General features: G+C 41.2%; 1 protein-coding gene across 1 annotated transcript in view; it reads right to left on the bottom strand.

Annotated features, from left to right (window-relative positions):
- The window catches only part of LUZP2 (leucine zipper protein 2), a 386,482-nt gene that overhangs the window by 161,800 nt on the left and 208,597 nt on the right, over positions 1 to 16,085 (bottom strand). Inside the window, exon 4 of the mRNA XM_070957545.1 lies at positions 7,886 to 7,967. Coding sequence (XP_070813646.1) covers positions 7,886 to 7,967 — 82 coding nt within the window. The remainder of the gene's footprint in view (positions 1 to 7,885; positions 7,968 to 16,085) is intronic.

Below are 16,085 nucleotides of genomic sequence, written 5' to 3' on the forward strand. Positions count from 1 at the left end.
TTGCTGTTGTGACCCTGTCCTTTGGAATATTCTCCCATCAGAGGTGAGATCCATGCCCACACTCCTGGCCTTCTGGAAGAGCCTAAAATCTTAACTCTGCCACTTGGTTTGGGACCCCAATAGGCCATTGGGGTGTGGCTGATGGGGTAGAGATGATTCTCACTGCCAGCTTATCCATTACCTTGGTTCTTTTTCTTTATTTTTATTCTAATTTCAGTTGTTTTTAGCACTTTTTAGTATGCTATCCAGAGTCACTGTATTAATGAGATAGGTACCATAGAAATATAACAATACTACTACTACTACTACTACTACTACTACTACTACTACTAATAATAATAATAATAATAATAATAATAATAATAATAATAATAATAATAATAAATAATGTCTTGCATTCCAACCATTCCCTGAATAAGGGGGCACCAGAACAATTTTTCATCCATGTATTCCATAGCCTCCTCTGCCATTCATTTTGCAATAAAATAGGATAGTATTAGACAATATGATAGGATTAGCCTGAGGACTAATCCTGAGGACTGGAGGAGCTTCAGCTCCAGTAGATCTGAAGTTGTCCTGCCTTTGTTCTACTTTGTTGGCTATCAGCTACAGAAACACCACCAGTAACAGTTTTTGACAGTAACTAAAGCTCCAGTCTGAATATATCCAGGTTTTGGTGTTGCTAACTCTGCAGATACAGCACAGTGGTCTTCTCCAACCATCAACTTTAGAATGTAGGCAATATATAATTCTTCAGCATTATGTTATTGTATCCACACATGCAATAGTGATGAATCTGGAAGATTTTTGTATTTTTTTTCCTAAGGCAAGACCAGTTGTTAAAATATTGTATATTATCAATATTTCTCAGGACAATTGCATCCTTTTCTACCTTATGTTTTAAATTGGTAACTTTCATTTTTAAAAATGCATGGAAAAAGACATATTAAGTTGCTAGTATTTTTTTTATTATTTAATCCACAACTACATCAATTCTCTAGTAAGGAAACACTTAATAGTGCTGCCTGAAATTCATCAGAGCAGTGTTTAGACCTTGAACATTTCATTTATATTCTTTCTACCTTTGATTATGCCCAGCATTCAAACAGTGTTGAATCTATTCAACACAGATATGAAGGATGGAACAATAACATTATATAATAATTATTGCAATATTACATTTTAAATCATTCAGTTTTAGTTTCTTACCTTTAGACTACTTATGCATCAACCAAGATATATAATTCAATAGAACCATACCTGATACACTAAGTTAAAAGCGGGTGGGGGGGACCTTTAAGAACTCTTGAGTTGCACTGATGAAATTATATCAGAGCATTTTCCATTTGAAATCCAACATTCCACATTGCCTGCAGTCTCTGGAAGCAACTATTCTACTACTTGGAATTGTATTTAAAATTAGATTTCTACATTGACCACACAATAAATTCAGAGGTAATGATCAGCTTTCAAGTATATTGCCCTGCCCATCTAAAATTGTGCATCTTCTCCAGTGGTTTGAATTCTTGAAGAAATTCATCACAGAAAGGCTTTAGGGTAGAAATAGAAACATAGCACCAATAGCACATCGCTCAACAATTCTCTCCATACTTATTTGAACTTAAGCTCCCTGTCATTGAATTAGGTATCACTTTTGAAAAGGCTAATACCTACAGGTGGAGAGAAAAATAGCTTGGTTCATATTGTAATGGAAATCTATCCAGTTTACATCTATTTCTTCTGTGGAATGTGGGAATATCAGTGATAAATTTGAAAAAGCTCATTCAATTGGGGAAAAAAAAAAGTTCCCAAGCTTTCAGAATCATGCTGGAGCCTATCCTCAGGGAACTTCTTTCTCTCCAAAATAAGATAAGATAACCTTTATTGTCACTTTTTTTTCTGTGAACAGACTGGCACATATTAAAAAAATGAAATTCTGATGCCTGCTCTGAAAATATATATACATCACACATATACATACACATATATCACATACATACATATAATACACACACACTATATGGTACAAAGCTATTGTCAGGGTTCCAAGTAATACCCCCAATGAAAGAAAACTCCGAGGCTTGAGTTTCCTCAAAGGTCCATTTTATTAGAGATGTCACATTGGCACATCTGGGAAAACCTGAATTTGAAACCTCCCAGGTTTTCCCCACCCAAAGGAAAGTTCAAGTCCCTGCCCAACCTCCACATGTCCATCACATGGTCCAATCAAAGCACCATCCCAACTGGAGATGCCTCCCAGTTCCAATTGTCCAGATGCAGGGCAAGATGTCCTTGACTTTCTGAGAAAGGAATGTTATTACGACTATATATTACCCATGCTCCATACAATCCCCCCCTCCCAGTTTCCCACAGTAATAAATGTGGCAGGCCTGAAGATCCAATGAAAAAAATGGCTTCCTGACAGCTATTGCAGAATCTAGTTGTTCTGCTTTGGATACCACAGTGCCTCCTCCCAGAAGGTAACAAAGAAAACCAGTCATGGAGAGAATGTGTAGCATCCCAGAAAATACTGCAGACCCTGGTCAAGCATCACTGTTATGCTATGTCCTGGATCGAAGGAAGTGAACTTCCAGTAATCTGCCATCCTCACTACTCTCTGCACAGTCTTTCTGTCCAGAACACTAATACTTCCAAACCACACAGTAATACAATATGACAGGATGCTTTCAATCGTCCCTCTATAAAAGTGTAAGGACAGGGGAACAAAGATCTGCTCTTCTCATAACGACACAGAAAATGCAGGCACTACTGTGTCTCTCTGTTGAGTAACCAAGCTGACTTGTGATTCAGCTGCACATCCAGAAATTTGATACTACTTACCACCTCCACAATTGAACCATTAATACGCAGAGGTGTATGGCTGTACCTACCTTTTCTGAAATTGACAATGATCTCTGTTGTTTTTCCTACATTTAAAATCAGGCTGTTTTTATTATACCAGGGCATCAAACTCTCTACTTCCTCCCGGTAATCACTCTCATTATCATCCTGAAGAAGGCCCACCACTGTTGTATCATCTTCATACTTCACAATATGGTTGGTAGCAAACCTTGTACAACAGTCATGGATCAGCAGAGTGAACAATAGCAGAATTAAGATACAGCCCTGAGGAGAACCAGTGCTCAAGAACATGGTGTTAGAAATATTAGTCCCAAGGTGCACATACTGGGGCCTATCAGTGGGAAAATCAAGAATCCAGTTGTACAAAGGAGTATTGAAGCCTAAAAGGCCTGGTTTCTCTACTAAGTGCTGGGGAATTATTGTATTAAATGCTAAACTATAGACAAAAAAAGGTAAATGATATAACATTTTGGAAAGAGAGAAGTTCCCTGAGGATGGGCTCCAGCATGAGTCTGAAAACTTGGAAGAATAAATCTCTGGTCCCAGTGACTTATTCAGACTGGATCCTGCAACGTTATCCTGCGACATGTATATTTGCCTTCAGTCACAAAAAAACTACATTGGTCAAATTGCACATATATGCCCCTTTGTGGAAAAAATGTATGAAAAACATCTCAATTTTTCTTTTCTTTGAAAAATTGTAAACCAATGCAAAAATTGAATGGGCTGAATTTAAAAGCAAGAAACAAAAAGTAAAAGATGCATTCATCCCTACTTGTATCTTCACTATGATTGAATAAACATATGAATAAACTGGATTTACATTGCTTTCTCAGCAAATATTTGTATGAATTTAGGAAATGTATAAATAAAATCTGATGTAACACTTGTAGAGGCCTTGGGAATTTTTTTACAGCAACTTCTTTTAAAAATGCATGCTAGATTGATATTACAATCCTGAATATCTCACTTCAGTGACCATTATCTCTGAATTGAGTGTCCATAGAGGGTTGCAGATTTATTTCTTCAGAGAAATTTAATCTAGAAGTGTAGCAATTTCACAATGGAGCAGTCAATAGGGACTGTATAGCTATGTCATTCTACTAAGTCTTTTCACCATATAATTTACCACTATGGTTCTAAATGCCCTCTGAGGTAGTAATATAACAAGAAAGATCAGATGTAGAACATATGTAATTCTATTTACTCGTTTGTAAAAACTCTTCATGTGCCTAAAGAAATGTTTCATGAACAAGGATTTGAGGATCATCATCATTTTTTTTTAAAGGAACACAATTATTAATGATTGCTTTTTAGTAGCATTCAGTATATTCATTGCAGTTATTCTATATACTGCTAAAACACTTATGTCTGTTTGTAACATTTCTTTTTGCTGAAATTGGAAGATATTGCGTAACCATTATTAAACCACAGTAACTCAAATGGGATAACCTGCAGAATGCCATGACTCCCGTGGGAATTTGAGAAAGTTGTAATCACTTCAATACTACTGTGCCCTTTGACTACACTTTCCATAAACTCATAGGTTGCAGAGTGCAAGGGAAAATGAGGGGCTATATCCCTACTCTCTTTCCTGTTTCCCTCTGGTTCCTGCAACCAATTGGAAGTAGGCAAGGAAAACAATGATTGACGGATTTGGAATCAAGGCATCTCTTAATGATAGTGGTAAGTGAAGAAAGGATGAGAGAGGAATACAGATACCTGCTGACAAGGAAGAGCTTTTTGGAGGACACCAATGGTTGACAGGTGAACCCTCTTTTTCCCAAGATGGAGGAGGCCCTTGGGGACACACTGGAATGGGAAGCTTGGCTGCCTCTGTTCCTTTTCCCCCAAGCAAAATGGTAGGCAGTTCCATGGGTCAAGCAAAGAGGAGGAGGAATTTTTTTATGCTCCCTGCCAACTTTCCACAAGCAAAACCACTAGGGAAGCTGGCAGGAAGTCAAAAGTTTGGTCTGCTTCCTCTGCTGTGCCCAATCAGCTGGTGACAAAGCCCAATGAATAAGTGTTGATTGGCTTAACCCATTGTAAGCCGCCTGAGTCTCCGGAGAAGGGCGGCATATAAATCAAATTAAAAAAAAAAAGTACTTTTTCAAACAGCAACTGGACTTTCTTCGTTTGAACATGTTTCACTTGTCAATCAAAAAGCTTCATCAGTTCTGACAGGATTGGGGGCAGGGGGCGGGATGGAAGTATCACATTTTTTGCTGTCATCTAGTCATTAGCACTCTGTCTGAGAGACATTGAGGCCACTTGGGGGGTTATCTATGCCGTCAGGGTCACCTGAATCAGAGTGCAAGTGGGGGTGGAATATTCTTGTAACTGCTGAAAGGACTGAGTTATAGACAGGAGATAGGCACATAGACAAGAAGGCACCGTCTAAATAGTGCTTCTGATTACTGTGCTCCAGTACAGGGCTGCCAAACACCCAGCCCGTGAGCCGGATGCATCACATATTGGCTATGTCCATGCCTGGTTTAGCGAAGGGGAAAAAGTCCTGATACATCACATGACACCGCTGTGATGACAGGAGTTTGACACCCCTGCTCCAGAAGATTCAGAGTACATAGATATGTGTTGGCATAACATTTACCTACAACATTTGAAAAAATATACCTGTTTTTCTAAGACTACGTGGCCTAATATCTTTTCCATTCATTTTCCCCCCATTGGATATACCATAAGCTTAAAGTGTCTGAAAAATACAGTTATCTTTTATTGAATCTGCAAATATATTCCTTAGGATAATTGGCAAAACAGTTGAGAACACTTATTTGGAAGTCCTTTTCTGGATTGAAATTATATATGGATGCATCCAGCTTCCAAAGAGTTTAACAAAATTGCAGGAAATAAAACATGGCCTCATATTGCATGTGAATTTGGTTCTTAATGTATACTTTTTCATCTTTGCATGTTTGAAAGTTGGCATATAAGTGAAATTGGGACTAAAAATTAGTTCATTCTGTTTTAAGACGAACATGAAATAGCAAAATATAATTAGTGACATAGCCTTTTACATTTGCTGCAAAACATTGAGAGAAGAAGGAATGGCAAATTATGTTCCCTCCTCCTCCTCCACACATTATCATCGTTTTTATTGTGGCTGCTCTAAAACATCTTAGGGCTATTTCTTATAATACCTTTGGTAGTTGAATTCATTTCAGTCATCAGAATTGCTGCAGCAGTAAGCTTGGGGTGTTTATATCAAACTTATTGCCCACATAAGGAGGGAGGCTGACAACCCTTGCACTGTGTGTGCTGATATTTTTATAGATAACACCCTCAAGATATTAGTCTTAAACGCCATGGGAGACAGGCGTTTGTTTTTTAGTTTTTCCTCCTTCTCCTAATTGTAGTTTTAAATAATGACACTTGCAGTGATCCAAACCACATTTGTAATTTTCATTCAATGCAACTTCATAGCTCTTTACTCAGAAATAGCCCACTGAGACCAATGGATCTTATTTTTTAGATAAACTGGTATAGCATATTATTGTAATCAGGGGTGAAATCCAGCAGGTTCTAACAGGTTATGGAGAACCGGTAGTGGAAATTTTGAGTAGTTCGGAGAAAATACCACCTCTGGCTGGCCCCAGTGGGGTGGGAATGGAGATTTTGCAATATTCTTCCCCCAGGAGTGGGGAGGGAATGGGGATTTTGCAATATCCTTCCCCTGCCATGCCCACCAAGCACCCCCACAAAACCGGTAGGGAAAAATTTTGGATTTCACCCCTGATTATAATGCTGTTTGTGCAATGTGCTGTATTCAGATGGATGGATGGATGGATGGATGGATGGATGGATGGATGGATGGACGGACGGACGGACGGACGGATGGACGGACAGACAGACAGACAGACAGACAGACAGACAGACAGATGATAGATAGATATACTGTGAGAAGTAATGTGTATACTCACTCTGCATACTTATATGTTACAACCTATTTACAATTAGATCTGCGGCAAAGGCTGCATTGTATAAAGATCTCCATTCCAAAGCAGAGTTTACTAGCCCCATGATCTTTCATTAAGGAGGACAGCTAAAATGAATGCTTCTAATTTAATCTGTAAGTCAATTATATGATCCTTCTGCCACCATGTGGGTCATCCTGAACCCATGAAATGCAGATAAAGAATCCTGATTGCATAATTTATGGGGAGTTTTTTTCTTCTTTTTCTGAATTGATTATGGGGTTTTAATGTAGAGTGCTTCCTCTAAAACACATAGTCTTCAATTATGTGCTTCCTAAATGTGTTTCCTGTATGCTCGAAATGTGCTGTGTCAGCTTGCCTAATGAATATGGAAACAGATTGTATTATTGTTAATTGTGTAAGACCCAACAGTCTTGCTTTTACAAGCATAATACCATTCTGTCAAACCAATGACAAGTTTGAGAACAAAGCTTCTTAAACATGCCCAAACATATAAACATGCACCAAAGCACACAAAGCATGCCTTAGGATATTTTTGACATAGTGATATATGCTACTCATTTTAGGGCATCTCCCATTGATGGAAGTTGGGTGATCTAAATATATAATGAACACATAAATAAATACATAGGAGATTCTCAAATGAGTCCTCTTTTGGAATTACCAAAGGATTGGTTTGTTCCATTGGTTAGCTACTACAAGATATGCTTCATAAATGTATCCAATACTGTATTTACTCAAATGATATTCCCCAGTTTATGTATATGTGTCTATTTATATGTATGTATATTCATACATCTAAACACACACACACTTTCTACAATTAGTATAAATCAGCAGCTTTGTTCAGTGAGAATTTTGGTGTGTTCCTTTTTTTTTAAAAAAAGAAAACTATTACCAAGTGTTACCAGGTATCACACCCATTTTTGAATTGAATGGAAAGAAGTTGAAAATAGAAGAAACCTAAATTGTTAGGCTTGTCCATATCCATTTGTAAAGGTGTGCCTGAAGAATTTGAAAAGAACGGGACATGGAAACACTGATGAAAATAATAGAGGAAAGTCACTTACTGTGGCCTGCTGCTTTTCTGCCTTCTCAGTTGCCTCATTAAGCTGTTTTTGAAAGGTCTCCTGGAGCGATTTCATTTCTTCCCTAGTTTATAGAAGGAACAAAACACAAACTTCATCTCTATTGTCCATTAAGAAATAATGCCTTTGTTTTCTCTTATTTCATGACAAGGCACTTTTAATTACACCAAACCACTAGTGTTTCTGCTTTCCCGAAGTAGCTTACTAATAAAGCTAAATAAAACAACCAGTGCACACCAGTAAAATTCCTAAAGCAAAATCCAGAAATAGGAAATTGCCTGTCTTTGTAGCTACTCTGTAGCCTGGTGTGCAGTATATTGCCACTTGAATAATTCTGGCTGGTCAAAAGAAGTGCAATTGCTATAAGCAAAAAAAAAAAAACTCTAAACAATGGTATGTTGAATCAGAATGAGATTATTGTAAGTGGAAACCATTCTGATTTTATTTTAAAACAAATGAGCAAAAATGCTTGTTAAATGTTAAGTGTATTATTAGTATTCTTGTTTCCAAAATTATCCTGGTTACAAAATTATGTTCAGAAACAATCACTAGAAAAAGATATAGTCATACTATCTTGAATTCTTAGAGTAACAAAGGCAGCTCTTAAGCTTCATTAGTGTCAGGAAATGATATGGTTTTTCTATGAGTCAAATCATATGCCAATTGGGTTTCTATTGCAGAGATCAGATTGGTCATACTTGTTTCCAAAGACACATCCACTATAAAGCTACTTCTGCTGACTGACAGCTGTCTTTAATTTGGCAGTTCGAATCTCACCAGGCTCAAGATTGACTCAGCCTTCCATCTCTCTGAGGTGGGTAAAATGAGAACCCAGATTGTTGGGAGCAATATACTGACTCTGTAAACTGCTTAGAGAGGGCTGTAAAGTACTATGAAGTGGTCTGTAAGTCTAAGTGCTATTGTTATCATACATAACCAAGCTTCTGTTCCTATTAAATGCACTGGCTAAGACGCTGAGTTTGTCAATCGAAAAGTCAGCAGTTCAGCGGTTCGAATCCCTAGTGCCACATAACCGGCTGAACTCCCATTACTTGTCCCAGCTTCTGCCAACCTAGCAGTTCAAAAGCACGTAAAAAATGCAAGTAGAAAAATAGGGACCACCTTTGGTGGGAAAGTAACAGCATTCCGTGCACCTTTGGCACTTAGTCATGCCGGCCACATGACCACGTAAACATCTTTGGACAGCGTTGGCTCTTCAGCTTTGAAACGGAGATGAGCACTGCCCCTTAGAGTCGGGAATGACTAGCACATATGTCCGAGGGGAACCTTTACCTTATGTTTCCAATAGCTTACACAGCATTCATTTAGTGAATGTTTATTTCTTACTGAAATATCTGCACCAAAAGGATTCTAATGTACTGTAAGATGTAATAGTGTTATCATATTTGGACTTCCTAAAAGAATGTACAATGATATTTGTATTTGTATTCTAGTTTTCTTGGTAATACAAGGTGCCATATATAGCATGGGGAAATCCCTTTCATTTTATTTCAACAATCTTAGGAGAGGTGGATGAAAGCTGGTAAAGAATGTCCTATCCAAATTTACTTAATATACTCATACCCAAGAGAGTTCTTCATTTTTCATTCACCCTGCTCGAAATCCAACATTTTATGCAAATGAAGAGAAATCTATTCCTACTCACAGACCCATATATAATCATGCATACATATTCCCCTCCTAAATCTTCTTCACTGGCTATACCTACAATAATAAATAGAGAGCTGGAGCTTAGAAGGCAATGAAAAAAGAAAACTGGATGCTAAATTGGATGTCAAAGGAAAAAAAAAAAGTGGATTCCTGAGCAGGGAAGGCTTTGCCTTTCTGGAAACAGGAAGAAAAGAGCTAGAACCTGGGCTGACAGTCAGGTCTATTATCGGGTTGACAGAAGGAAAATGGGTTGCCGATAACAAAAGTTGAAGTTTTGCAGAAGTTTCTCAAAACAAACAGAATTGGCTCAATAATACCCCTAAGAACTGGGTGTTTTCTCTAAGAAGTGTCACTAAAAAGCTAGTCTCTAGGAGAACTGTGCTAAGTTTCAGTTGGATGATGCTTTAAGCATAGCAGCCTCTCAAAGCTTCTTCACAAAGTGAATGAGATCCTCTCACTTCTGATATGTGACCATGATGATCCATTTCAGTTTGTTTTGGAGCCTTTCTCAATCTTCTCCTGAGGGATTTACATTAGCAAAGAAGGCAGAGAGGCCTTTTTATCTAGTGCTGGCAGAAATGTACTTAGATCTTCCAGTCTGGATGGCTTCAGCAAATGCTCCTGCAAACCCTGCAGGGCATGGTCCATGCTTCTTAAGGTACCGTCTCACTCTAATGGGACTGGCCCACACCACCCATGCTGGCAGAGGGGGCATGCTGAAGATTCCATCAGCCAAGGAATTTCAGCTGGCAGGTTCCAAGGAGCCTTCTCTGACATGACTTCTGTCCTCTGGAACATCTTACTCTCTGAAGTGAGATTGGCTCCCACCCTCCTGATGTTTTGAGAGCTACTTAAGACCTGGCTATGCCAGAGTGGTTGAAGGCCCAATGGGGGAGCTTCATACTGGAGGTGGTTGATTAATTAAAATCTAATCCCATCTCCCCACCTGCTATGTCTCTAACTCCCACCTTTTTCTGAATTTAATGGTTTGTAATTGTCAATGATTTTATCTACTGTGTGCATTACTGTTGATTTTAGTGTCGTTTTTGTTTTAGAGTCATTGGATATGACTCTAAATAAATTTTCTAAAGAAATAAAATAAACTCAGCCTGACCTATGCTTGGAAAAAAAGCATAAAGTGGAAAAAACAAAAGCCTATTTCTTAGAAACTCTTGGAGGCAGGGTAATCAGTGATGAAAATAGGTTAAACAAGAACACGCAAATGTGAAAATCTTCCACTGACTGATGATCCTCAGTTTACATACATCTGCAGTATTTTCTTGGGCAATGGTATTCATCGGGTTTACATCAGCCAATGGATGGCATTAGAACCCAGATGCAAAACTATCAAGAATCAGAGATTAGGTGAAGGTAGTCCCTCATTAATTACAATAATTGGGACCAGCAAGTCTCTCCTTAAGCAATACAGTCATACAGTGAGAAGTCATGTGACCTCACTGACTTACGGCAGCAATTGCAGCAGTTCCAGTTGCGATTGTCAGGTAAATCCTGCAAGATTGCAGAATCTCACAGTCATGTGATCACCATTTGCAACCTCCTGCTGGCTTCCCCATTGATTTTGCTCGTCAGGAGCTGGCAGATCAGGTCACAAACTCTAATCATGTGACCATGGGCTGTTGTGATTGGTTTAATTGTGAGCCAGTTGTCAAGTGATAAATCATATGAACATGCCTCTGTAACTACACTGCAACAGATGCAACTACAAGGACTAGTTGAAAATCTTTATTGGGCATCACTGAAACGTCAAATGGTCATTGAATAAGACTACCTGTAGAGAGGGGTCTTCAACCCGCCAGGTTGCGGTCTGCGGCCTATTGGGAATTGGGCCATGCAAGCAGCAGAGGAGCACACAAAGCTCTTTTTGCCCAAACAGAGACCACCCATGCACCTTCTCTCCTATCTCCACCATTGCTGTGAATCCATGGAGCCAGAAAGGTTAGGGACTGCTGCTGTAGAGACTTAATTTCTACCATGTCTTAATATTTTAATACAGAAATGCTGCTAAGGAATCAAAATTCTGAAAAGAAGAGAACAGTGGTGGGTTTCTACCAGAGATGGGTTTCAGCAGGTTCTGACCAGTTCTGGAGAACCGGTAGTGGAAATTTTGAGTAGTTTGGAGAACCGGTAGTAAAAATTCTGACTGGCCCCACCCCCATCTATTCTCTGCTTCCCAAGTCCCAGCTGATCAGGAAGAAATGAGGATTTTACAGTATCCTTCCTCTGAGGTAGGATAGGAATGGATATTTTACAGTATCCTTCCCCTCCCATGCCCACCAAGCCATGCCCACCAAGCCATGCCACGCCCAAGCCACACCCACAGAACTGGTAGTAAAAAATTTTGAAACCCACCACTGGTTTCTACCGGTTCGCCCCGGTTCGGGTGAACTGGTAGTAGCAGTGGCGGGAGGCTCCGCCCACCCACCCAGATGTCATCACTGATGCTCAGCACATGTGCAAAAGCGCAGGGGGCAAGCAAAGCAAGTGCACATGCGCTCCCGATTCTGAACCGGTAGCGAAGGTAAGTGGAACCACTACTGGAACAGAACATTTTGAATGGAAGAGCTACATATTAAATATAAAAGCTATCATGTACACGGCCAGTTAGGTTCAATTAAATAATTTCAGAGAGCTAGTTTTTTTCAGTAAATAAAGTGGGGAAGCTTTTATAGTTGTTTCAGAAAATATATTGCAGGATAGACAAGATAATACATTAGGGCTCAGCTCTCTATCTGATAGGTTCCTTTATGCTGATGGATTTATTGTTAGGTTGTTTAACTATCAAACAGGAACTGGAAATGCATGTGGATCGTTCTTTGCATGGATTACAGGGCAATTTTGTGCCTTACTGTTTTGAATTGCTAGCCACATTTTAAAATATGTGTCCTTTCAAGCACTAGATGACCTACAAGGACTAGATGATCTACAAGATCCCTTCCAACTCTGTTAATCTATAGATCAGTGTTGTTGTTTTTCAAGCAAAATCCAGGAATTCTTTAGGGAAGTGCTTATATTGGCATTATTTGGTATATGATTGTCATTGCATTTGTTTGGAGAATCAGAAGATAAACTGGGAGGAATAGCCAACACTTTAGAAGAGACACTCAAATTATAGTACTTTGTTGGAAGTCAGACAATTTCATAAATTTTAAATGGATTGAAAATCTTCCCTTATCAATCTTGACACTATTTGAAAAGTGTGTGTGTGTGTGTGTGTGTAGCATTTCTTTTGACTTGCCTCAGATGGAGGTTCATAAAACTCACTTCCTTGCTCTGGAGATTTCTTTTTGTTTTGATATATTTGATGCCTCAACAGTGACTGAAACTTGGTGTGCTCTTATTTTAATATGAAATTGTAGAAGGACTCACATGTAATAGTCTCTGGGAATCAAATGGGGTCCCATATTTCATTTCTCACTCAAATGTGTCTTGACAACTCTGAAATGACACTTTTGCAAGTTTCAAAATGGCAAAATGGCAAACAGGATCTGTTTCTTAAGAATGTAATATCTCCAAAGCTTTGAAAGCAGATCTTGGAATTTATAATGTTTACCATTTTCCCCTTATCTAGTTAAATATGAAATGGTTTAAATTAGATGCTGTGCAAATTCAGATGATCTTATAAAGGAGTGGGAGAACAAGATCCACTATTTAACAGAGAAATTCCATAAAGGTGGAAGTCTATATTGCACTACAAATAGCCTTCAGATACATTTTCATTAGATGCTGTAATATAATGTAATAAATATTGTTTACAATTCTTCAAGGAGAATTTAAAACAGATAAATTTATTTCTCATACAAGGGTAAAGGCTTTTGTCCCTTTTCTCCTTTGCTGTTTCAATATTTATGTTATAAGCCTAAGCATAGTCCTACTCCTAAATTTCATTTTATTTCATTTCATTTTATTAAATTTGTATACCGCCCTACTCCCGAAGGACTCAGGGCGGTGAACAGGCACGAAATAAAACACATAAATACAAAAGTTAAGACATGATTAAAACCCAATTAAATAATTTTTGCCTGAGACAATTTAAAACCCCCAATAATTTAAAACGAATTAAAATTTGAGTTTAAAAATTTAGAAGAAGGGGAAAAAATTAGGCCAGGCCGGCCTGCTGGAATAGGAGTGTCTTCAAAGCACGGCGGAAAGTGCGCAGATCCGGGATCCTCCGTATCTCCGGGGGGAGCTTGTTCCAGATAGTAGGTGCCCCCCCAGAGAAGGCCCTCCCCCTAGGGGCCGCCAGTCAACATTGTTTGGCTGATGGCACCTGGAGGAGCCCTCTCTTTGAGAGCATACCGGCCGGTGGGAGGCTGTTTGTGGTAGTAGGCGGTCCCGTAAGTAGCCGGGTCCTAAGCCATGGAGCGCTCTAAAGGTGGTAACCAAAACCTTGAAGCGCACCCGGAAGACCACCGGGAGCCAGTGCAGCTCGCGCAGGAGAGGTGTCACATGGGAGCACCATGTTGCTCCCATAACCACCTGCGCAGCCGCACTCTGCGCCAGTTGGAGCCTCCGGGTGCTCCTCAAGGGGAGCCCCATGTAGAGAGCGTTACAATAGTCCAGGCGGGAGGTAACGAGGGCATGAGTGACTGTGTGTAGGGAGTCCCGATCCAGAAAGGGACGCAACTGGCGAATCAGGCGAACCTGATGAAAAATCCTCCCAGTCACGGCCGTCAAGTGCTCTTCTAAACACAGCCATGAGTCCAGGAGGACGCCCAAGTTGCGAGCCCTCTCCGTGGGGGCCAGCAATTCGCCCCCAATAGTCAGCGATGGAGTCAACTGACTATATTGGGACGTCGGAAACCACAGCCACTCGGTCTTGGATGGGTTGAGCCTGAGCCTGTTCCTCCCCATCCAGATCCGCACAGCCTCCAGACACCGAGACATCACTTCAAGGGCATCGTTGGGGTGGTCCAGGGTGGAGATGTACAGCTGGGTGTCATCAGCGTACTGGTGCTACTTCACCCCGAAACCACAGATGATCTCACCCAGCGGCTTTACATAAATGTTGAACAAAAGGGGCGAGAGGACCGACCCTTGTGGCACCCCGCATATGAGGGGCCTCGGGGTCGATCTCTGCCCCCCTGCCAACACAGACTGCAACCGGCCAGAGAGAAAGGAGGAGAACCACCATAGTACAGTGCCTCCCACCCCTAACTCTTCCAACCGGTGCAGCATGATACCACGGTCGATGGTATCAAAAGCCGCTGAGAGATCTAACAGGACCAGGACAGAGGAGCAGCCCCTGTCCCGAGCCCTCCATAGATCATCAACCAATGCGACCAATGCCATTTCCGTGCTGTACCCGGGTCTGAAACCCGACTGGAACGGATCCATATACGTCGTCTCATCCAGGTGCTGGGGAAACTGTTGCACAACCACACTCTCAACAACCTTCGCCACAAAACGAAGGTTGGAGACCAGACGATAATTAACCAACATTGCCGGGTCCAGGGAAGGCTTCTTGAGGAGAGGCCTCACCCACCGCCTCTTTCAAGGCAGCGGGGAAGTCACCCTCACCCAATGAAGCATTTATAATCCCACTAGGATTATACTAGGTCTCCAGTCGAGGCATCTGGAACCCATCAGGTTCCATCAGGCGCCTGGGGCGGAACCATCTTACCGGCTCCGCCTCCCTGCGGCGGGGTGCAGCGGTTCGAAGGTTGAGACGAAGGAGAGAGTGATCTGACCATGACAAGGGCTCGGTAACTATATCCCCTATCTCAAGATCACTCAGCCACTGTCCAGAGACAAAAACCAGCATGTTTCCCCCCGTGTGGGTAGGGCCATGAATTAACTGGGTCAGGTCCATGGCTGTCATGGAAGCCATGAACTCCCGAGCCACCTCAGACATCTCACCCATGGATGGCAGGTTGAAATCCCCCATGACCATAAGCCTGAGGGTATCAACCGCCACCGCAGCGATGATGTTGAGTAGCTCAGGCAGGGCTGTTGCCATGTGGCAGGGAGCCAGGTACGTGATCAGCAAACCCATCTGAACCCCATGACCCACTTCACGAGGAGGGACTCACAGCCGGCTGTCTGAGGAACAGTGGCCTCCCTCGGTCTCAGACCTTCTTTAATAATAACCGCTACTCCCCCGCCCCTACCCTGTAACCTCGGCCGATGGAATGCGAGGAAACCTGGTGGGCACATCTCAACGAGGGGGATCCCCCCCTCCTGGCCCAACCAGGTCTCCGTAATACCCGCCAGGTCCGCTCCCCCCTCACAAATAAGATCACAAATGAGGGGGGCTTTATTTACTACGGACCTGGCAATGCACAGCATCAGCCGAAGGGTAGGGTCCTGAGGGTCTGTGCAACCTGGGGAACGGGTGGAGCCTTGGGGGCTGGAGCATGTCACCGCTTGTAAACAGTGGGTACGTGATCCCTTGACTCGATATGGCCCCCTGCTCCCACCATACCTACCCCTCCCACTCATGGTAATAATGTTCAGAACACTATCTGGACAAACTATGACTCCCCCCTCGACC

This window comes from Pituophis catenifer, unplaced genomic scaffold (genome assembly GCF_029215685.1).
Source record: "Pituophis catenifer annectens isolate HBS135680 unplaced genomic scaffold, rPitCat1.0.hap2 SCAF_1, whole genome shotgun sequence".
In the NCBI taxonomy this organism is placed as follows: Eukaryota; Metazoa; Chordata; class Lepidosauria; order Squamata; family Colubridae; genus Pituophis; species Pituophis catenifer.